Source organism: Dipodomys spectabilis, unplaced genomic scaffold (assembly GCF_019054845.1).
Source record: "Dipodomys spectabilis isolate Male_0828 unplaced genomic scaffold, ASM1905484v1 ptg000228l, whole genome shotgun sequence".
Lineage (NCBI taxonomy): Eukaryota > Metazoa > Chordata > Mammalia > Rodentia > Heteromyidae > Dipodomys > Dipodomys spectabilis.
The window spans coordinates 9,779,181-9,801,121 of NW_024870905.1; the positions used below are offsets into that span (position 1 = coordinate 9,779,181).

A 21,941-nucleotide genomic window follows, 5' to 3' on the forward strand; every position below is an offset into this window, starting at 1 on the left:
ATCTCCAATGAACCACCAAAAAGTCAGAAGTAGAGCTGTGGCTCAAGTGGTAGAGAACTAGCCTTGAGTAAAAAGCTAAGAGACAGTACCTCAGACAGACCCTGAGTTAAAGCTCCAATAATGGTTACTTGTGTGCACACACATAAAACAATTTAATGGCTTTTAGTATTCATTGTGTTGTACAGCTATCACCACAATTTAACTTTAGAAGATTTTTATCACTTTAGTATAAACCCTCTCCTTGATTCCCTTCCCCCCTCCCCAGTCCCAGGCAAACCTGTCATCACTTTGTTTCTATGTGATTGCCTGTTTTTTTTGACATTTCCCATAAACATGGTCATATAATATGTTGCCTTTTTTTTTTTTTTACTCAGTAAGCCATTTACTGGTCTATCTATAGATCAGCTCTTCATCATTTTCATGGTTTTAAAATATTCCAGTGAACAGATATACCAGATTTAAAATTTTATATTTTATTATCTTTATATAGCTGTGCAAAAGAGCTACCAATTCAACAGGGATACATCACATTTGTCTGTATATTCACCAGTTAAAAAATCTGTGTTGGAGGGGAGCATGGCGGAAGTGGGCCTCTGACCAAGAGGCCCTGTATACAGAAGTGGACATGTCAACTTGGAACCTTCTTGTGCAACTCTTTGAAGATAATAAAAAAGTAAATCTGGGGTGTTCCACAACCAGACCGTAAATTATGAACACTCATATACACATTTTTTTTGTGTGTGTGGGGCTTAGCTTTCATTAATCAAGGCTGGCCCTCAGCCACTTAAGCCATACCTCCATTTCCATCTTTTTGGTGGTTAATTGGAGGTGAAAGTCTCATGAATTTTTCTGCCTTGGCTGGTTTCAAACAACAATCCTTGGGCGGGAGGGGGAGGGAGGAGAGGATGGGAAAGGATGGGAAGGGGAAACAAAGGAGGAGGCTACAATGCTTGATAAGAAATGTACTCATTATCTTGCCTATGTAATTGTAACCCCTCTGTACAGTATTTTCACAATAAAAAAATAAAAATTAAAAAAAAAACAATCCTCAGATCTCAGCCTCCTGAGTAAGCTAGGATTACAGATATAAGCCATTGGTGTCTTGCTTCATTTATACATTTTTGTGTAAACTTGCATTTTATTTTCTTAGGAACAGACATCAAAGTGGAATTACTTACTAGGTCATATGGTTAACTCTATATTTAACTTTTTGTGGAACTGCCAAGTTATTTTTCCAAAATTCTGCTTTATTTTCCGTTCTCATGGCTATGAGTGTTTTTCTTCTCTACATCCTTCCCAATCTTTGTATATCCCTTTTTTTTTTTTTTTTGTCAGTCAAGGGGCTTGAACTCAGGAGGGCCTGGGCGCTGTCCCTGAGCTCTATTGCTCACAGCTAGTGGCTCTATCACTTGAGCCACAGCTCTGCTTCCAGTTTTCTGGTGGTTTGTTGGGTATAAAGAGTCTCATGGGGTCTGGGAAGGTAGCTCAGTGGTAGAGCGCTTGCCTTGCATGCATGAGGCCCTGGGTTCAATTCCTCAGCACCACATAAGCAAAAAGACAAAAAGCCGGAAGTGGCGCTGCGGCTCAAGTGGTAGAGTGCTAGCCTTGAGCTGAAGAGCTGAGGGACAGCACCCAGGCCCAGAGTTCAGGCCCCACAACTGGACTCCAAAAAAAAAAAAAGAGTCTCATGGACTTTCCTGTCTGGACTTTGAATTACGGTCCTCAGATCTCAGCCTCCTGAGTAGCTAGGATTACAAGAGTGAGCCACCAGTCCTCCAACTGCTTTCTTCCAGGTTTTGTTTTCATTTCTCCAGTACCTAATGATGCTGAAGATCTGGTCATGTGCTTTCATGTGCTTCACATGACGGTGGAGGAATGTCTAAAATCCTGGGCCCACTTGAGAACTGGATCCTCTGTCTCTTCATTGCTGAATTGTAGGGTTCTTTCACATATTCTGCACACAAGTACCTTGTCAGACACACAGTTTACAACGAGCTTCTCCCATTCTATAACTTGTCTTTTTTTTGATACACAATTTTTTTTTTTTACTTAGAGGTGCTATTTACTCCCCCCCTTTTTTTTCTGATCCTGGGGCTTGAACTCAGGGCCAGGGTGCTGTCCCTGAGCCTCTTTGTGCTCAAGGCTAGCACTTTACCACTTGAGTCACAGTGCTACTGCTGGCTTTTTTCTGAGTAATTTAATGGAGATAAGAGTCTTACAAACTTTTCTGCCCAGGCTGGCTTTGAACTGTAATCCTTAGATCACAGCCTCCTGAGTAGTTAGGCAAATGCCACCAGCACCCAGTTTATCATTTTTTTTTTGCTCTGTGTGTGTGTGTGTGTGTGTGTGTGTGTACATATGTGTGTGATTGCCTGAGCTAAGGTGATGGAAATTTATGCCTGTTTTCTTCCAAAGGTTTTATTGCTTCATAGTCAGGCCTTTGATCTGTTTTGAGCTTGTGTGTGCAGGTGCATGCATGCGTGCCTTCATGCACGCCAATCTGGAGCTTGAATCTGGGGACTTGCCCTCTCGCTTGGTGCTCCCACTCAAGGCTAACACTCTACCACTTGCACACTTACACTTCTGGCTTTTTCCTGGTTAACTGGGGATAATCTTTTGAATTTGTCAGCCTGGTCTGGTTTCAAACTGTAATCCACAGAGCTGAGCCTCCTGAGTAGCTAAGGTTACAGGTGTGAACTATGGGGTGTTGGCTGCCTTTGTTCACCAGCATAATGTAGGCAATTTTTATTTAAAATGCGGGACTATATAAAAATTTCCCAGCACCATCTATGAAAAACATTTTCATGTTTGCCCCAGTGACAGGAAATGGCTTCTTGATCAAATTTCCATATAATTTAGGGCTTATTCCCGTTCCACTCGCTCCTCTGTGAATTCAAGCACCAACAACACATGGTTCCAAGCACAGACACTTCAGGGTGTGTTAGTGTGTCTGTTAGTCTCAGTCCCTACTTGGTCTTTTTTTTTTTTTTTTTTACTGTTTGTCTACTTATTCCTCAATGCTTGTTTACTCCCCCCTCCAAAAATAAATGCCCACCAACTAATGAAAAGTTCATTATTAACACAAAAGTCACATCAAATTGCACAACTGTATTATTTATTTTTAGTGGGACTGGAGTTTGAACTCAGGATCTCATGCTTGCAAGGCAGGAGCTAAATTACAATACTGTGACAGGATTACTGAGGGGTCACACGGGGGAGGGGAGACTGATACCCAGGAGTGTCTCTCTACAGCTGTTCCCTGCCTTGAGTTTCCAAGTGAAATGTCCTGCCTGGTGCCTCTGTGTTCTCATCCCTGCGAAGAGCTTCTGAAACAGGAACAAGGTCCCATAATTCTACGGCGCTGGTTCTGCGGGACCCTGAGCCAGACACTAGCGATCAGGACAACTTTCTTTGGGCTTGGTGGTAGTGGGCGTGGGGCTTGAACTCAGGGCCTAGGCGCCATCCTGAGCTCTGTCACTCAAGGCTAGCGTTCTACCACTTTGAGCCACAGCTCCACTTCTGCTTTTCTGGTGGTTCATTGGAGATAAGAGTCTCAGGGACTTTCCTGCCTGGACTGGCTTTGAACCGCGATCCTCAGAGCTCAGCCTCCTGAGGCTAGGATGTCCCGCGCCAGCTCTCACTTTGAATCTTAAGTCTCCCAGAGGTGAGAGGCATCCTGCTCCGGGACCGGCCAGCCTCTGGCTGCCCAATGACCTGTCCAGTCCATTGGCCGCGAGCCCCCAGCAGAAGACAGGATGCCGGGCGATCGCGAGCCTCACCCCGGCAGGCCCACAGGTCCTTCCTTCGCGTTAAGCAACGTGGGGGTGGAGCTCTACGAGGGGCGGAGCCATATGAGGAGGTCGGGCTAGGCTAGGGGCGAATCTAGGAACTAGATTCGGGCAGAGCCAATCAGAGGAGCAAAACTAGACTAGAGGCGGAGCCAGGTGTGGGGGCGGGCCCAGGGGCCGTCACGGCCACCGGCACTAGGGGCTCTCGGGAGGGGCGTGGCTAGGGGCGTGGCCACCTGCAACCCGGAAGGGGGGGCGCGCCCCGAGGCCCGCTCCCTGGCCGGCCAGTGGGTCCAGCTGGGAGCGGCCAGGTGTGGGCTCCCTTCAGCGCGAGATGGCGGCGGCGGCGGTGAGCGGAGCCAAGCGGAGCCTGCGGGCGGAACTGAAGCAGCGACTACGAGCCTTGAGCGCCGAGGAGCGGCTGCGCCAGTCCCGCCTCCTGACTCAGAAGGTGCGCGCGCCGCGGCGGAAGGGCTCCTAGAGGGTGGCGGGCCGGAGGACGCGGAGCGGCGCACGTCTCCCCCGAGGGCGCGCGCGTCACCCTGGCGCGCTTACGTCCTCTCGGGCTAGCGTTCCCACAGGCGGGGGTGAGGGGTGCGGCGCCCCGTGGCCCGGGGGCGGTCGGCGCGAATGCGTTCGTTTAAGAGAAGTTATGGTCGTCGTTGTTATTGATGACGATCAGGCACCGCCGGGTGCTGCAGTAGGGGTCGAACGTAGTATATGCCTTAGAGCATGAAGCTCTGCCCTCGCTCCGGTGTGTGTAAATGTGGCTCTGGGTGAGGGCGGCCCGTGGTGCCCGCGTTCAAATCTCAGAACCGCCAGTAAAAGCAAACGCGGGATGAAAACGAACAGGGACGTGCCGTTATCCGCAGTCCGGATGTGGATGAGGACGGCCGCGGTCCCCACTGCGGGGAGCCGGGGATGAGGGGCGGGTCCGGGGCGGCCGGGGCCTGGCGGACGGGAGCGTGCGCATGCGCGTGTGGCCGGTGGGGGGGGGGGGGTCGTGAGCGTTGTCCGCGAGTTCTTTCACTCAAGGCAGGCGCTCAACCCACTTGAGCCGCAGTTCCACTTCTGGCTTTTTCCGTGATTAAATTGGACCTGAGTCTCCGGACTTTCTTGCCCTGGGTTGGCTTTGAACCGCTGCCCTCAGATCTCAGCCTCCCGAGTAGCTGGAGGACCCACTCTGCACCAAAACGGTCTTCCCGCGCCTCCTGCTGCCCCCTCACCCGAGGCCTGGCCGGTGAAGGCCTGGCGTGCTGAGGGCGGGACTGCGAGGAAGAGGGTAATCCGGTGTTTTGGTGGATTTGGATCGGGTTCTGGATGGAGCCCATGGCAGGAGCAAGCAGGAGACTGCGGGGGACCGGGGTAGGGGTGGGAGGGGGGTTCAGCGGAACGCCCCGGGACGGAGGAGGGCCCTGCTCGTGATTCACACATTTAGAGCTTCGGATCGTGCGTGCGTGCACGCGTGTGGTGCACGTGTGCCCTCTCTGGGGCATGAACTCAAGGCCTCACTTTGCTTGGCTTTTTCCGCTTGTGGCCCGCACTGCTCTACCACTTGCGCCACACCTCCACGTCTGGCTTTTGGCCAGTTGATGAGGTGAGTCACTGACATTTCCTCCTGGGGCTGGCTTTGAACAGTGACCTTTAGCTCTGGGCCTCTTGAGTAGCTAGGATTGTGGGCCTAAGCCGCCAGCCCCGGGCCTAAGCATAAAGAAATGTAGGAGCCAGGCTGGTAGCTCACGGCTGTCATCTCAGCTATTCAGGAGGCTGAGATCTGAGGATCGAGGTTCAAAGCCAGCCGAGGCAGGAAAGTCCTTTATCTCTTATCTCAGTGAACCACCGAACAACCAGAAGTGGTACCGTGGCTCAAGTGGTAGAGCACTCGTCTTGAGCTAGAGAGCTCAGTGCCCAGGACCAGAGTTCAAGCCCCACAACTGATAGGAAAGAGAGGGAGAGGGAGAAGAAGAAGGCGAGGGAGAGAGAGAGACAGACAGACACAGATTTAGTTTTTTTTGGTTGGTTGTGGGGCTTGAACTCTGGGCCTGGGCACTGTCCCTCAGCTCTTCAGCTCAAGGCTACTGCTCTACCACTTGAGCCACAGTGCCACTGCTGACTTTTTCTATTTATGTGGTGCTGAGGAATCGAACCCAGGGTTTCAAGCACTCTACCACTGAGCCACCTTCCCAGCCCCTCAGTTTGGTTCTTGCCCATAAGATTTTTGATTTTAATTTCTTTTGAGAGGAGTTGATCACCTCTGAGACTCTCAAGCTGGGCTCATGTGGTCTCCAGTCAGAATCCAAGCAGTGGCCATAGTAGATTCCACTACAGAAAATTGAATGGGAATATTAGCTAGACAGTAGCAGCACTGCCAGTGGTAGAATGACAGCTGATGTAAAAGAAGGTAAATTAGAAAACAGACTCATGACTCACGGAGAGGATGAGCACACCAGCAAATGCAGCCCCACAGGGAGACGCCTTTAGTCTCCATATTTTATCTAAAAGTCCTCACTGGCCTTCACCACCCATTTCCTGACCAATGAGTGCAGTGTATCCCCAAACACCAGTGCACCATGATCAGCAGTGTTCAGTAGTGTGTTTTTGTTTTTCTAAACCATTAAATTATCCTTATTGGCCTCTTTGTTTTCAATCTAATTTAAAATTTTATCAGAAAATATGTGGTGAAGAAATTCTACCGTACACCCTTATCTTGGCTCCCCAGATAATTAAGGGGAGAGAATTAGTGGCTATTTGTCTCCACTCTCTCAATTGAGATATCAAACTTGACATTATTAAATTGTCAAGTTTCATATTTAAACTCTCTTCCATAAGTATTAATCTATTGTAATTCTAGCTCATTTCCAAACTTGAAATTCCAGTAGGTATTTACTACCATGTTTCTTAGCCTTTTTTCTTGTCTTTTTTTTTTTTTTTTTTCCTTCTGGTCCTGGGGCTTGAACTCAGGGCCTGGGTTCTGTCCCTGAGCTTCTTTTGCTCAAGGCTAGCATTCTACCCCCTAAGCCATAGCACCATTTCTGGCTTTTTCTGTTTATGTGGTACTGAGGAATTGAATCTAGGACTTCTTGTATGTTAGGCAAGCACTCTACCATTTATCCACATTCCCAGCCTCCAAAACTTTTAATTTATTTAATTTATTTTAGTTTCTCGAAATATTCCTTAAATTGTGATGGTTGCCTTCCTATAGCTGTCTGTCTAGGTGTGTGTGTGTGTGTGTGTGTGTGTGTTTAGAAGCATTATGTGATATGATAAATTTTGTTTATTGCTTTCAAGTTTACTGAATTTTTGCTTACTTAAATTTTGTTTGTGTGGTACCAAGGAATTGAACCCAGGGCCTGGTGCATTCTAGGCAAACACTCTGCCACTAAGCCTCATCCCAGCCTTGATGTTTTATAGGTTCAATTTTCTTTCTGAGTTTGTCTGAGAGGCTAATTTCAAGAAACTTCAGTTCTCTGAATTATCTGTCTTCTCCTGGCTCATTTTCTGCTCTTTTAGATGAATTTATGAAATCCTTCTATTTTATACTTTGACTTTCCAGAAAAATTGGTGATGCTTGATTTTCTGTAGGTATTTGTGAATAAACGTGTGTTCACCAAGCAGCATCTCCTGCTTTCTTGTCTCTGTGATAAGGATGCTGAGGGAGGAATGGATTCGGCCTGCCCTGTACCTGGCTTTCACAGCGTTAGCATCTGCTGTTTTGTCTATAAATACCTCACATCTTACAGGACATAGGCAGATCTCTCCTCTTGTTCTCATTACTATAGTGGGTTTTCTTTTTTGGGACCACTTTACAAATGTTGTGTAACAGTGGACCAGAGGAAGGAACCGTAAGTGCTGTTTCTTACTGCTTATTCAGCGCTTGGCTTTCTTTATCCTGCTTTAATGAAAAACAGAGCAGGTGGCAGCCGCAGTGTACCAGAGGCCGGAGGGTCACACAGGAAGGAAGGCTTGGGGGCTTGCACTAAAAGTCAGGCACCTGCGCTTAGCACTGTCTTACCACGTGGCTCTTTGCTTCTGGAAAGTTAGGGAGGCTGGAGAAGGTTGAGGGGGTTAAGAGAGAGGGGGGAAATTGCTAGTGTTTAAAAGAATAATCGGGGACATTGTCCAAAAAGAAATGTACTGGGCTGGGAAGGTGGCTCAGTGGTAGAGCGCTTGCCAAAAAGAAATGTACTGTCAGCAAGGTGCTGGTGGCTCATGCCTGTCATCCTAGTGACTCAGAAGGCTGAGATCTGAGGATTGTGGTTCAAAGCCAGCCCAGGTAGGAAAGTCCATGAGACTCATCTCCAATAAACCATCAGAAAACCAGAAGTGGTGCTGTGGCTCAAGTGGTAGAGTGCTAGCAAAAGAGCTCAGGGACAGTGCCCAGACCCTGAGTTCAAGTCCCACAATCGACAAAAAAAAAAAAAAAAAAAAAGAACTATACTCTTTACCTGATTTATATAACTGTAACCTCTCTGTATATCACCTTTATAATAACAATAAAAAATTCAAAAAAGGAAAAATTTGGTTGTATATTTACTATTTAAAAAAGGAAATCAGAAAAAAAAAAAAATCAGTGGGGAATGATGACTCATGCCTGAAATCCCAGCTGTTGAGGTCTCTGAGATCTGAAGATCACAGAAGCCATTCCAGACAGGGAAATCCAAGAGACTCTTATTTACAATCAACCAGCAAAAAGCCATACTGGAGGTATAGCCATATATGTGCTCCTTTTAATATTGATTATTTTTAATTTTTCTGTTGAATCATCTGTCCATTTATCCTACCTGAAAGTTGGGACGGTTCTCTGGAGAGCTCAGGAAAGTTTGAGCTTTAGTTGAATTATGAGAGGAGAAACTTTGGATAATGCAAAGACTGGAGAAACATACATAATAGTATATGTTTGTTTATATATAATTATTAATGATAGTTATGATGCATGTTATATAGAACATATTGTATGTAATATTGAAAAGAAATCATATTCTAGATTAATGATATATATACTATCATATATTATACATATTCTTTTTTTGCAACTCTATATAAAATATATAGCAGCATAATATACTATATAGTATATATAATATAGTACATATAACAATATATACAATAGTATATCTAATATATATAACATATATAGTATAGTAATATATATCATACATACATAATATATGTATAAAAAAACAGTATATATAATATATAATATATATAACATACAATATATAATATAGGTATAAATAAATAGATATGATTAATTGATATAAACATGTATTTAAACAAAAATATACTATATACTGTATGTTATATATAATAGATATGAGACTATATGAAATATGCTGTATAATATATCCTATGCATGTATGACCTTGCACACTGTAACAGGTGGTCATTTCCTGTCAGGTGATGGCCCACAGCCGGTACCAGCGTTCCCAGAGGGTCTCCATCTTTCTGAGCATGCAGGATGAGGTGGACACGGAAGAGATCATCCGGGACATTTTTCGACAAGGCAAAACCTGCTTCATTCCCCGCTACCAGTACCAGAGCAACCACATGGACATGGTGAGACTGGCATCACCTGAAGAAATTCCTTTACTTCCCAAAACCTCGTGGAACATCGCGCAGCCTGCTGCTGGTGAGGCGCGGGAGGAGGCCCTGTCCTCGGGTGAGTGTCTCAGTCTCAGGACCAATGTCTTATCATGAGGTCACACTGTGGTGAGGGTGTGTGTGTGTGTGTGTGTGTGTGTGTGTGTGTGTGTGTGTGTGTGTGTGTGTGTGTGTGTGTGTGTGTGTGTGTGTGTGCGTGCTCTCCTGGAACTTGAATTCAGGGCCTGGGTGCTGTCCCTGAGCTTTTATGCTCAAGGCTAGTGCTCTACCACTTGAGCCACAGTTCCACTTCTGGCTTTTTGCTGGCTATTTGGAGATAAGAGTTTCGTAGCCTTTTCCTGCCTGGGCTGGCTTCGAATCTTGATCCTCAGATCTCAGCCTCCAGAGTGGCTGGGATGGCAGGCGTGCATACCAGCACACGGCTTGCAATGAGGTATTAGTGCTCTATCATCTGTTTCCTGGGACAGAGGGAACTGTTTTACCCACAGAGATGAATCTGTTTCACCTGTGTTCTAAGATCTCCACAGTGCCTGGGGTACAAGAACTTTCTGTGAGCTGAGGAGAGCCAATGATTGTGGGACACCACAGCACTGCTGTGGAGAAATGCAGGAGGGGGAGCTCTTTATTTGCACCAATGCTGGGGCTGGAAGTCAGGGCCTTGTATACATTCTCCCTTGGCTTTTTCGCTTGTGTCTGACCCTCTACCACTTGATCCACACCTTCTCTACCAGTATTTTGCTGCTTCATTGGAGAGAAGAGTCTCCAGGGGCTGGCTTTGAACCACCATTCTCAGTTCTCAGCCTCTTGAGTAGTTAGGATTACAGGTAGTAGCTACTATGCCCCGCTTGCATCAGACATTTGCATGGACTCTGTGTCATGGACCATTTTAGCTTTGAAACCAGGAAGGCATGGAGACACTCACTGCAGCGGAGGAGCCAGGAATCATGTGTTAACAGATACTCTCCCAACATGTGCTGCATGGCAGGTACAAGTATCAAGGGAGAAATACTGAATATTGAAAATACACAAGTCCAGGGATTGGTCCTGACTAGAAAAGATCCAATCCCTCCCCCCCCAGAAAAACCAGTTGTTTATTTTCTCCCCCTTTGAAGCATTTCTTTTGTGCCATCTTTGTGGTACCAGTGGCTCACCCCTACCCCATTCTTTTTTCTCACACATACTTGCGGTCTGTTCGCAGTGGGTTGGGAGGTGATGGGCAATGCTGTATTTCTTGTAAGTGAGTTGTTTTTAGAAGAATTTGAGTCAGCAGTGCCTGCTGTTTCCTGTCTGCACAGCTCACACTCTGTACTGTGGGTTGTTGTGTGTGTGTGTGTGTGTGTGTGTGTGTGTGTGTGTGTGTGTGTGTGTGTGTGCTTGGACCCAGGCCTTGAACTCTGGGCCTGGGCACTGTCCTTCAGCTCTTCAGCTCAAGGCCAACGCTTTACCACTTGAGCCACAGTACCACTTCCAGTTTTCTGGTGGTTCATGGGAGATAAGAGTCTCAGGGACTTTCCTGCCCAGGCTGGCTTTGAACCACCATCCTCAGGTCTCAGCCTCCCAGTTGCTGGGATTACAGGTGTGAGCCACCAATGCCTAGTAGAACTTGGTTCTTTACTGAATTTATCTTCAGCAAGAGGGCCGCTTGGGTGATTGGACTCCTCAGGGATTTCCCCATGGAGATGATAAAATTCGATTCAAATAGAATTTTATCAGCCTAAAAGAAGAAGAATCGGAGGAGCTGGAGATGTGCCCCACTTCCTAAAGCTGGAAGCCAAGTGGCTGGCTTCTGACTGCTTTCCTCTGTCATGGCTCACATGGGGCAGCCCTGCCCTCCACAGCAGCCCCAGCAGGGAAGGGCAAGTCTATTTTGGTGTCAGTCTTGAGGTTTGATCTCTGGACCTGGGCTTTGTCTCTGAGCTTTTCCTTTGCTTAAGCCTGGTGCTCTACCACTTGAGCCACAGCTCTACTTCTGGCTTCTTGGTCGTTAATGGAGATAAGAGTCTCATGGATTATTCTGCAAGGCTGGCTTTGAACCACGTTCTTCACATCTCAGCCTTTTGAGTAGCTATGATGATAGGTGTGAGCCTCTGGGGCCTGGCTTCCGTGCCCTGCCCTGTCCTTCCCTCCCTTCCCCTCTTTCCTAATTTGTCATTAGCTACTTCCATTTTTTTAAAAAAAAGTATTACTAGTGTTTGATGCTTTGTTGGCTCAAGAGATATTTAACAATATTAAAAAAAATTACTGCTGGGGGCTGTGAAGTTGGCTCAGTGGTAGAGCACTTGCCTCGCATGCATGAGGCCCTGGGTTTGATTCCTTAACACCACATATGCAGAAAAAAAAAAAAGCCAGAAGTGGCACTGTGGTTTAAGTGGTAGGGCATTAACCTTGAGCTGAGCTGAAGAGCTGAGGGACAGCACCCGGGCCCAGAGTTCAGCCCCCACAACCGACCAAAAAAAAAAAAAAATTACTGCTGGGCACTGGTGGCTTATGCCTGTAGTCCTAGCTACTCTGGAGGCTGAGATCTGAGGATCAAGGTTCAAAATCAGACTGGGCAGGAAAACCCATGAGACTCTTATCTCCAATTAAATTACAGAAAAAGCTAGAAGTGGTGCTGTGGCTCAAGTGGTAGAGCACTAGCCTTGAGCAAAAGCAACTTAGGGATAGTGCCTACGCCCTGAGTTTGAGCACCAGGACTGGCAAAAAAAAAAAAAAAAAAAAGAAAGAAAAAGGAAAAAGAAATCACTAAAATGTTTATTTTATTTTAGTATAAAGATGCTGTACAGAGGGATTACAATTACATGAGTAGGGTAATGAGTACATTTCTTGTGGAGCATTGTTACCTCTCCTTTGTTTTTCTCCCACTATCCCTTCCCTCCCCCCCCCCCAAGTTGTATAGTTTATTTCCAACCTAGTGTGTCTTGTAGGTATCATTGTTGGAATGGGTCATTCTGTGTCCTTATTTCAACATTTTGTTATTCCTCTTCCCTTTCCCAAATAAGATAAAAGCTTATACCAGATGCAGGGTACTGAAATCAAATACAGTGACAACAGGGGATATACCATAGGGGGGAGGACATACATACAAAAGAAAGAAAAGAAAATCACATAGATATTAAAAACAACACAACAAAGAAGACCTCTTGTGTCCATATCTTGGGGTTCATTTCACTTAGCATCAACTTATATGGTCATATGTACGTAGCTTTTGAGCTTTTCTGCTCATCTGATAAGATTATCCTAGACTTATACTAATTATTGTATTATAAGGGAAACCATGGGACCTGTATTTCTTTTTGTCTGGCTTACTTCACTTAATATGATTTTTTCTAAGTCTTTCCATTTCCTAACAAATAGGGCAGTATCATTCTTTCTGATAGAGGCATAGAATTCATATATATATATATATATATATGTATATATATATATATATATCAATTACATTTTCTTGATCCATTAATCCACTGAGGGGCATCTGGGTTGGTTCCATATCTTAGCTATGGTGCATAATGCTGCAATAAACATAGCTGTGCTGATAGCTTTAGTGTGGCCTTCTTTATGATCATTTGGGTAAATGCCCAAAAGAGGGATTGCTGGGTCATAGGAGAGCTCTATGTGGAGTCTTTTGAGGAACCTCCATACTTCTTTCCAGAGTGGTTGAACAAGTTTACACTCTCACCAACAATGCAGTAGGGCTCCCTTTTGGCCACATCCCCTCAAGCATCCGTTGTTATTAGATCTCTTGATTATAGCCATTCTAACTGGGGTGAGGTAGAAAATGTTTGTGACCACTTTCTTTTCTGTGGTCTTGGCATTGATCACTTTGGGAATTTATTAAATCTTCCCTGTGAGAGATGGGGGAGAATGACTGACAGGTGACGTTGATCAAGATGCTTTTTGCTCAGAAATTGGCATTTTGAATTGAAACCCCTTTGTACAACTACTTAAGGATAATTTAAAACAGTTTAAACTTGTCTTGGTAGGCTAGTACATTTAGGTTATCACAGTTTAGAATTACAAGAAATAGACATCCTGTGACATAGAAGCTTGAACAGGGAAGGAGATTATTGTTTTCAGGTGAGGGAATTTAAGTGCTGCTGATTCCTGGCCCTCCATCTCAAGGACACCAGTAGCGTGGTCTATGCAGACTTCCCAGCCTTACTGTCCTAGCTGAAAAACGGGTGCTGTGGATCCAGCCATCAGGCCTACAGTACACAAGGGGAGAAGGAATGGATGGATGGCGGTGATTGAACACCCCGTGTTCTCACTTTAAGACGCTTTTCCAGAGCAGGATGTGGTAGCTCACCTCTGTAATCCCAGCTACCGAGGAGGCAGAGACCAGGAAGACTATAGTTCAAGGCCAGTGTGGAGGAAAAGTTGGCAAGCTACCAACTTCTAAGTCTGTTGTGGTATGATTCTGTGATCGCAGCCACATGGGAGACTGTGGGTAGGAGGATTGCTGTCTGAGGCTGTTCCTGGGCAAAAACAGGAGACTCTTGGAAGAGTAATGGAAGTGTAAAGAGCTGAGGATATTGGCTTAACTGGTAGAGCACCTGCCTAGCAAGTATGAAACCCAGAGTTCAAATCCCAGTGCTGCTCTTCCTTACCGGGGTTTGGTTTGGGCCGTGTGGTGAATCTTGGCCTCAGGGAATGTGAGGATAGCACATGTTGTTAAATGGTTTCATCAAAACCAAACTGGAGCCAGGTGCGGTGGCTTACGTCTGTCATGTCAGGAGGCTGAGAGCTGAGGATTTCCATCGACAGCCAATCCAGGCAGGAAAGTCCATAAGACTCTTCCAGTTAACCACCAAAAAGCTGGAAGGAGAGCTGTGGCTCAAGTGGTAGAGTGCCAGTTTTGAGCAAAAATGCTCAGGGACACTACCCAGGTTCTAAGTTCAAGTCCAGGACCAAAAAAAAAAAAAAGCTAAGATTACAGATGTGAGTCATAGTGCCCCACTCTAGAATATAATATGGTATTGTATTATGTGCCATCTAATTGTTACATTTAATTGTGGATTTTTATTTATTTATTTGTGTATGTGTATATTTTTGAATTACTGTGAATACTAAAGATGCATATAAGCCCTTTCAGGAATTATTTTCTTGATTTTTTTTTTTTTTAATAATGTCAACTTTTGGATCTCAGCCTCCTGAATAGCGGGGATTACAGGCCTGAGCCACCAGAGCAATCCTATAGGCAATGGTCTAGTGATTCTGTGTTTATACACTTTCTTTCATGTTATGCTAGATTGATGTATTTTGATTAATTTCCTCTGTCAGATGGAATATTCCTTAAAGTAATTTTCCAGTATGGTCTATGTGTGACATATTTAGAATGCTTTCATTTTTGCTTTGTTGGTGTACTTCATTGTGTGTGTGTATGTGTGTGTGTGTGTGTGAGAGAGAGAGAGAGAGAGAGAGAGAGAGAGAGAGAACTCAGGGCCTGAGTGCTTTCACATAGCATTTTCACTCAAGGCTGATGCTCTACTACTTGAATCACAGCTCCATGTCTGGCTTTTTGCTGGTTAATTGGTAGTAAGTGTCTCAAGGGCTTTTCTGGCCCAGTTGGCTTTGAACTGTGATCCTCAGATCACAGCCTCCTGAGTAGCAAGGATATCAGGCGTGAGCCACCAGTGCCAGCTTGTTTGCATTCTTGATGATGATGAGTCTAAGTGGGGTGAGGTGGAATCTCAGTGTTGCTTTGATTTCCATTTCCTTTATGGTCAGAGATGTGGAGCAGTTTTTTTCGTGTGTCTGTTGACCATTTCTACTTTGGAGAAGTTTCTCACTCCTTTACCAATGTACTAATTGGATCATTGTTTCTTTGGGGGTTTAATTTTTCAAGCCCCTGTTTATTTTTGGTTATTCAATCTTGTCAGGTGTTTAGCTAGCAGATTCCCACCCCCCCTCCCTGCACGGGCCCAGGCTGCCTTCTTAGCTTAGTGACTGTGCTCTTCATGGTATGGAAAGTTTTTAGCTTGATGCAGTCCCATTTGTCAACTCTCTGTGATTTGTTGAGCCCTTGGAACTTTACTTAGAAAGTTCCTGCCTGGGCCGACAAGTTCTGTTTTTCCTGCTCCTTGTGATGTTATGGTTTCCAGTCTTACAGCAAAGTCTTTGATTCATTTTGAATTGTTACTAGTATGGGGTGAAGATAGGGATCAAGGTTCAGTTATTTATTTATTTTTCTGCTGGTATTAGGGCTTGAACTCAGGGACCTGGTGTTGTCTATGAGCTTTTTCATTCAAAACCAGCTCTCTACCACTTGAGCCACAGCTCTAGTTCTGGCCTTTTTGATAGTTAATTGGGGATAAGAGTCTCACAGACTTTCCTACCTGGACTTTGAACCGTGATCCTTGGATCTTGAGCAGCTAGGATAACAGGTGTGAGCCCCCAGTACCTAGCCCAGTTTGAGTTTCTGTATGTGGATTTCCAGGTTTCCCAGCATCATTTATTAAAGAGGCCTTTTCTTTTTCCTTCTTATGTGTTTGGCTCCTTTATCAAATATTGGATGGCTGTAGGTCTGTGCGTTTATTTTTGAGTCTCCTAGTCAATTCCATTGGTTGTTGGAGCCTATTTTTGTGCCAGTACCAAGCTGTGATTGTTACTCTAGCTAGGTAGTAAATCTGGAATTCAGAATTGTGGTCCAGCACTATCTTCCTCTCCAGGATTGCTTTTGCTATTCAGGGCCTTTTGTGGTTCCTTATGAATTCTAGAATTGAGTTCTCTGTCTGCGAAAAATGTCATTGAGAGTTTGATGGATATTGAAGAATTAATCACAAACATTCCATTATATTTTGCTATAATTTCCTTTCCATTTTCTAAAATTGTTATGACAAAAATGTCATCATTATAGAATTTAAGATCTATAGGCTTTTATGCTTATCAACTTCTTGAAATGGTTTCATGTAAAATGCGATGCTGTGTCTCTTTTAATATTTAGAATTATTCCTCTATTAGGGAAAATCATAAACCCAAAGTTCCCAGCTTCTTAGGTATATGGGAACCGTTAAAAGACTTGGAGTGTAGCCAGGTGCCTGTGGTTCATGCCTGTCATCCTAGCTACTTAGGAGGCTGAGTGCTGAGGATCATGGTTTGAAGCCAGCCTGAGCAGGAAAGGCTGTGAGACTCTTTTTTTTTTTTTTGGTGGATCATTTTTCTTTCAATTTATTGATTTTTTTTTGTTGTTTCATTTGTTTTTTGGTTTTTTTTTTATTGTGAAAATATTGTACAGAGGGGTTACAATTACATGGGCAAGATAATGAGTACATTTCTTATCAAGCATTGTAGCCTCCTTTGTTTCCCCTTCCCATCCCTTCCCATCCTCCCCCCGCCCCCCCATCCTCCCTGCTTCCTCCCCCCCCTCCCCCCCCCCCCGCACCAAAGTTGTAAAGTTTGTTTTCTTTTTTTTTTTAATTTTTATTTTTTGTGAACATACTGTACAGAGGGGTTACAATTACATGGGCAAGATAATGAGTACATTTCTTATCAAGCATTGCAGTCTCCTCCTTTGTTTACCCTTCATATCCCTTCCCAGCCTCCCCCCCGCCCCCCCACCCATTCCCCCCCCACCACAAAGTTGTAAAGTTCGTTTTCCACATGACAACTTGTACTTCTCATAGTTGCAACAGGTCCACCTGTATCCTTAAACGACTTGTTTTTCCCCATCTCCTCCACAAATTATACCGACATCAAATATAGTGAAAGCAGGGGTTATACTGTGGGGGAGGGACAAAGCAACAAAGAAATAAGCTTATAAATGCGTTAGAAGCCGGGCGCTGGTGGCTCACGCCTGTAATCCTAACTACTCAGGAGGCTGAGATCTGAGGATCACGGTTCAAAGCCAGCCCGGGCAGGAGAGACCGTGAGACTCCTATCTCCAATAAACCACCAGAAAACCGGAAGTGGCGCTGTAGCTCAAGTGGTAGAGCGCTCGCTTTGAGCTGAAGAGCTGAGGGACAGCGCCCAGGCCCAGAGTTCAAGCCCCACGACCGACAAAAAAAAAAAAAAAAAATGTGTTAGAAACAAATGCATGAAAGAAAAAAACATTTAAATACATATCTAAGGATTCATTTTCCTAACATCACATTATCTGACCTTTTCTGCTTGACTCATACATATACTAGATATTGCAAATAAGGGAAACCATGGGACCTATGTTTCTTTGGGCTTGGCTTACTTCACTTAATATAATTTTTTCCAAGCCTTTCCATTTCCTAACAAATGGGGAAATGTCATTCTTTCTGATGGAGGCATAGAATTCCATTGTGTATATATACCACATTTTCTTGATCCATTCATCTACTGAGGGGCATCTGGGTTGGTTCCAGATCTTAGCTATGGTAAATAATGTTGCAATAAACATAGTTGTACTGGTAGCTTTAGTGTGGTCTTGTTTGTAAACATTTGGGTAAATGCCCAAAAGTGGGATTGCTGGGTCATAGGGGAGCTCTATGTGAAGTCTTTTCAGGAACCATTTAACCACCAAAAAGCCAGAAATGGAGCTGTGGTTCAAAGTACTAGAGTACCAGCTTTGAGCGAAAAAACTCAGGGACAGCACCTAGACCCTGAGTTCAAACCCTAAGACTGGCACAAAAAAGAAAAGAAAAAGAAGACATATAATCTGGTACAAGTTGCTCAAAATGGATACTGTGACACATTCAGAATTATTCTGAAAGACTCAATTTTCCTAACTGCAGGACCTTCCAAGCTGAAAAATAATAACAATAATAATCATCATTGTGATTTCACTAAGAAATGCACACAGAATACAACAGTGCCCCCAGCCGGGGCTTTCAACACTCAACCTGCAGTGGTTTCCATGAGAGACTACTCTGAGAAAGCTGGGGTAGGGACGTGACACGCGAACTCCCTTTCTTATCCTCCTACCCATGGGAGCCTCTCCCCCGAGCCCCGTGCATGCTTTCCTGTATGTGTCTGTCTGCGCCACTGCTTACCATATAGCTTACCATATAGCTTATCATATAGCGTTGTCCCTGAGCTTTTGTGCACAAGGCTAGCGCTCTACACTTGAGCCACAGTGCCATTTTCAAGCTTAGTTCTTTGTGTGTGTGTGTGTGTGGCGAATTGGAGATAAGAGCCTTACAGACTTTTCTACCTGCGCTGGCTTTGAATGTTAATCCTTAAGACCTCAGCCTGCCCAATAGCTGGGATTACAGGCAGGAGCCATGAGATCTGACAGGATCTGGCATTTTCTCTAGAAATGTCCACAGAACTTGCAGAAGGGCGGATAGGACTGACTTGCTGAGTAATTATTTCCTTCTTTGTCCAACTCTGTGTCGGCCTTTTATGGAGTACTGCTGATTCCTTTAGCAATCAGAGATAGAAGTAATTCGAGCCCATCCTCCTCCCCGAGCTGACCGGTTTGCCATGGGTCCTCCAGCATCTGTCTCTGTCTCCACAGGAGGACTGGATCTCATCTTCATGCCAGGCCTGGGCTTTGATGAAGACGGCAACAGGCTGGGCCGGGGTGGAGGCTACTACGACGCCTACATCAGGCGCTGCCTCCAGGGCCAGGGGGAGAGGCCCTACCTCCTGGCCTTAGCCTTCAAGGAGCAGCTCTGCCCCCGGATCCCTGTGGGTGACCAGGACATGAGGGTGGACGAGGTCCTCTATGAAGACGCAGACACAGATGACAGCTCCGTGCCTTAGTCCCAGGACTGCAGACCTAGCCGCACAGCAGTGCCTTCTACCCAGTGTGCCTGCCCGCTCACAGCTCTGAAGTCAGGCGTGCTGGTTCACGCCTTTCATCCCAGTTACTCAGGAGGCTGAGATCTGAGGAGCCTACTTCGAGGCCAGCCCACACAGGGAAGTCTGAGAGACTCTTTGCTTAATAACCAAAAAGCTAGAAGAGGAGCTGTGGAATCAACTGGTAGGGCACCAACCTTAAGTGAAAAAGCTAAGGGACAGCACCCAGGCCTTCAGTTGAACCCCCAGGGCGAGCACAGAACAACAGTGACAGCAGCACAAACGGTGATTGTGGGCTGCAAATGTTTGGGTATAAGTGTGCGGGTCCTAACATTAAATTGTCTATGAAATCAGTGGAATGTGGGCCCTGGGATTAAAGTGAGGCTTTGGGTGTGTGGATCCCAGCGCACTCTCCTGGTGTGAGGCGAGGCTCTGGGCTTCGTGCGCTGTGCTCTGAGGTGAGTTTGTGCTGGGCTGGGCTCTGGCGAGGGGGTCACACGCTGTGGCGGATGCCATGTTTCCTCACCTCCTTTGAGCCCCTGTACACATGGGGGGATGCAGTGTGCATGCGCTGATCTTGCTGGTGTTTAGTGTGGGGACAGAGTTCCCTGGGGATTCTGTCCTATTTCATGAGGACTTTATTTGCCCAGCCAGAACAGCATGCTCCATACCAGCTCCTGCTGGTTCCTGGATGGAAGCTTCCTTCCTTTGTGTGTGCTGGCACTGGGGCTTGCACTGAACTTTGCACTCTTTTTTGTCTTTTTTGCTCAAGACTAGAACTCTACCACATAAGCCACAGCTCCCCATGTGACTTTTTGCTGGTCACAGATCTTCCTGCCTGGGCTGGCTTTGGACCTTGATCCTCAGATTTCAGCCTCCCAAGATTAAGACATGATCCACCAGTGCCTAGCTAAAAACTCTGGATTTTTAAAATTTTTGTGCCTGTCCTGGGACTTGAACTCGGAGCATGGGTGCTCTCCCTTAGCTTTTTTGCTCAAGACTAGTGCTCTGTCAGTTGAGCCACAACTCCACTTATGACTTTTTGCTAGTTAATTGGAGGTAAGAGTCTCATGGACTTTCCTGCCCAGGCTGGCTTTGAACCATCATCCTCAGATCTCAGCCTCCTGAGTAGCTGGGATGGCAGGCATGAGCCTCTGGTGCCTGACTGGATATTTCTAAAGGTTTATTTTGAGCAATATTCATGCATTGCTCCCTACCATCTTTCCCCTGACAGTGATGCTGCAGGGCAAGTAGGCCGGATGCACGTGTTCGCTCACCTCAGCCTGGAGAATGTCCTCTTGTCCTTGCCTGCAGACTGTCTGAAGTGCTGTCTGTGCCATGCGCTACCCTGAGCTCTGGGGAACCGCGCTGCTCAGCCTGCCCTCATTTCTGCAGTGGGAAGAGTGAGGGTTTCATTCCAGGATGCATTCTGTCTTTTCCTATTGAGAAAACCTTTAAAAGGTAGATGGACATTTGTTGTGATACACACGGTGGGGGGGAGGGGCAGCCGGGGGAGGGGGATGGGAAAAAGAGGATTAGTTATAAAGAAGAATGAAATAGTGTTTGAGAGAGAATTGTTTAGTGGGGTTGGAGGACTGGCTTGGTTGTGAGTCAATGTGTCAGATATTCAGTTTAAGTCCCAGTCTTGCACCTAAAAAAAGATAAGAGAAAAAGAATTATTTAGCTTTAAGAATGGAATTATATTGCTTGCAGGGAAATGGATCTAATGAGATTGTCATGTGAAGCAAAGTAAGTCAGGTCCAGGACAAAGATCTGCTAGGTGCTGTGGCTCATGTAATCTCAGCTACTCGGGTGGCTGAGATCCGAGGATCACAGTTCAAAGCCAGCCTCCGGAGGGACGTCTGTGTGACTCCTGTTAGCATTGTCCCCACCTCTGGCCCTCAGATCCACCCTCCAGCCCCACCCTGCCCTAGAGTTCCCGGCCATTCCTCCCCCTCCCCCACCTGCCCAAGCACCCACCTCACTTCCTGCCCCGCAGCCACCTGCCGCCTGGCTGGGGGCAGACCCCCACGTGCTCCCCTCCCTCTAACAAACCGTAGAATAACCCGTTCCTGTGCCTGCCTGGCCGCGGAGCCTAATAAACCCCCACACGGCTGGAAGAGGGGCCGTGGCTGGGGTGGTGGCGCGCCAGCCCGTCCGTCCCGGGCCCCGGGCCCACGGCGCTGGGCTCCCCGGGCCAGGCTTGCCCTCAGGATCAGTTCCTGCCAGACAAGATGTCCTCGCGGAGCCCTGTCGCCGGGGAGCCGGCGTCCCGCCCCGCCTGCAGCGGGGTCTCACCCGAGCCCCTCAGCTCCGCCGCCGCCTTCCGCCAAGGGCCTCCAGCAGTGGCTGCACGCCGACTTCCACGTGCCATGACAGCTTGGCTGACCAGCTGCCGGCTGCCTTCTTGTCCACCGGCTGCCTGTTCCCGCTCTGCGCATGCGACTCCCACCCAGGTGCAGCCCGCAGACACCTGCCTGTTCCCGCTCTGCGCATGCGGCTCCCACCCAGGTGCAGCCCGCAGACATCTGCCTGTTCCTGCTCTGCGCATGCGACTCCCACCCAGGTGCAGCCCGCAGACATCTGCCTGTTCCCGCATGCGGCTCCCACCCAGGTGCAGCCCGCAGACACCTGCCTGTTCCCGCTCTGCGCATGCGGCTCCCACCCAGGTGCAGCCCATCGTCTGTTCCTGCTCTGCGCATGCGGCTCCCACCCAGGTGCAGCCCGCAGACATCTGCCTGTTCCTGCTCTGCGCATGTGGCTTCCACCCAGCGCATCCCACAGAGAGCTGCTGTTTCCTGAAAAACCCACCTCGCAAGGGGAGCCACCTACCTCCCAGCACTTCTG

The 21,941-nt window shown here is 46.6% G+C and overlaps 1 protein-coding gene across 2 annotated transcripts; it reads left to right on the plus strand.

The window, feature by feature from the left end:
* The first annotated feature begins 4,029 nt into the window (after positions 1 to 4,029).
* Mthfs (methenyltetrahydrofolate synthetase) lies at positions 4,030 to 19,447 on the plus strand. Of its 2 annotated transcripts, none has more exons than XM_042697707.1 (3): positions 4,030 to 4,239; positions 9,168 to 9,447; positions 18,811 to 19,447. In XM_042697707.1, the coding sequence occupies exons 1-3, from the start codon at positions 4,123 to 4,125 to the stop codon at positions 19,056 to 19,058; spliced, it is 645 nt and encodes a 214-aa protein (XP_042553641.1). In that variant the 5' UTR covers positions 4,030 to 4,122; the 3' UTR covers positions 19,059 to 19,447. The 2 variants fall into 2 exon arrangements, with proteins under 2 accessions (XP_042553641.1, XP_042553642.1); XM_042697708.1 differs by having other exon boundaries at positions 9,186 to 9,447.
* The last annotated feature ends 2,494 nt before the right edge of the window (positions 19,448 to 21,941 follow it).

What these genes read in the sequence shown, in the direction of transcription:
- Mthfs (XM_042697707.1), top strand. Translation starts at nt 4,123, where the DNA reads ATGGCGGCGGCGGCGGTGAGCGGAGCCAAGCGGAGCCTGCGGGCGGAA. An exon ending in CCCGCCTCCTGACTCAGAAG is followed by an intron (nt 4,240 to 9,167) that starts GTGCGCGCGCCG and finishes ACACTGTAACAG; the next exon opens with GTGGTCATTTCCTGTCAGGT. An exon ending in GGAGGAGGCCCTGTCCTCGG is followed by an intron (nt 9,448 to 18,810) that starts GTGAGTGTCTCA and finishes CTGTCTCCACAG; the next exon opens with GAGGACTGGATCTCATCTTC.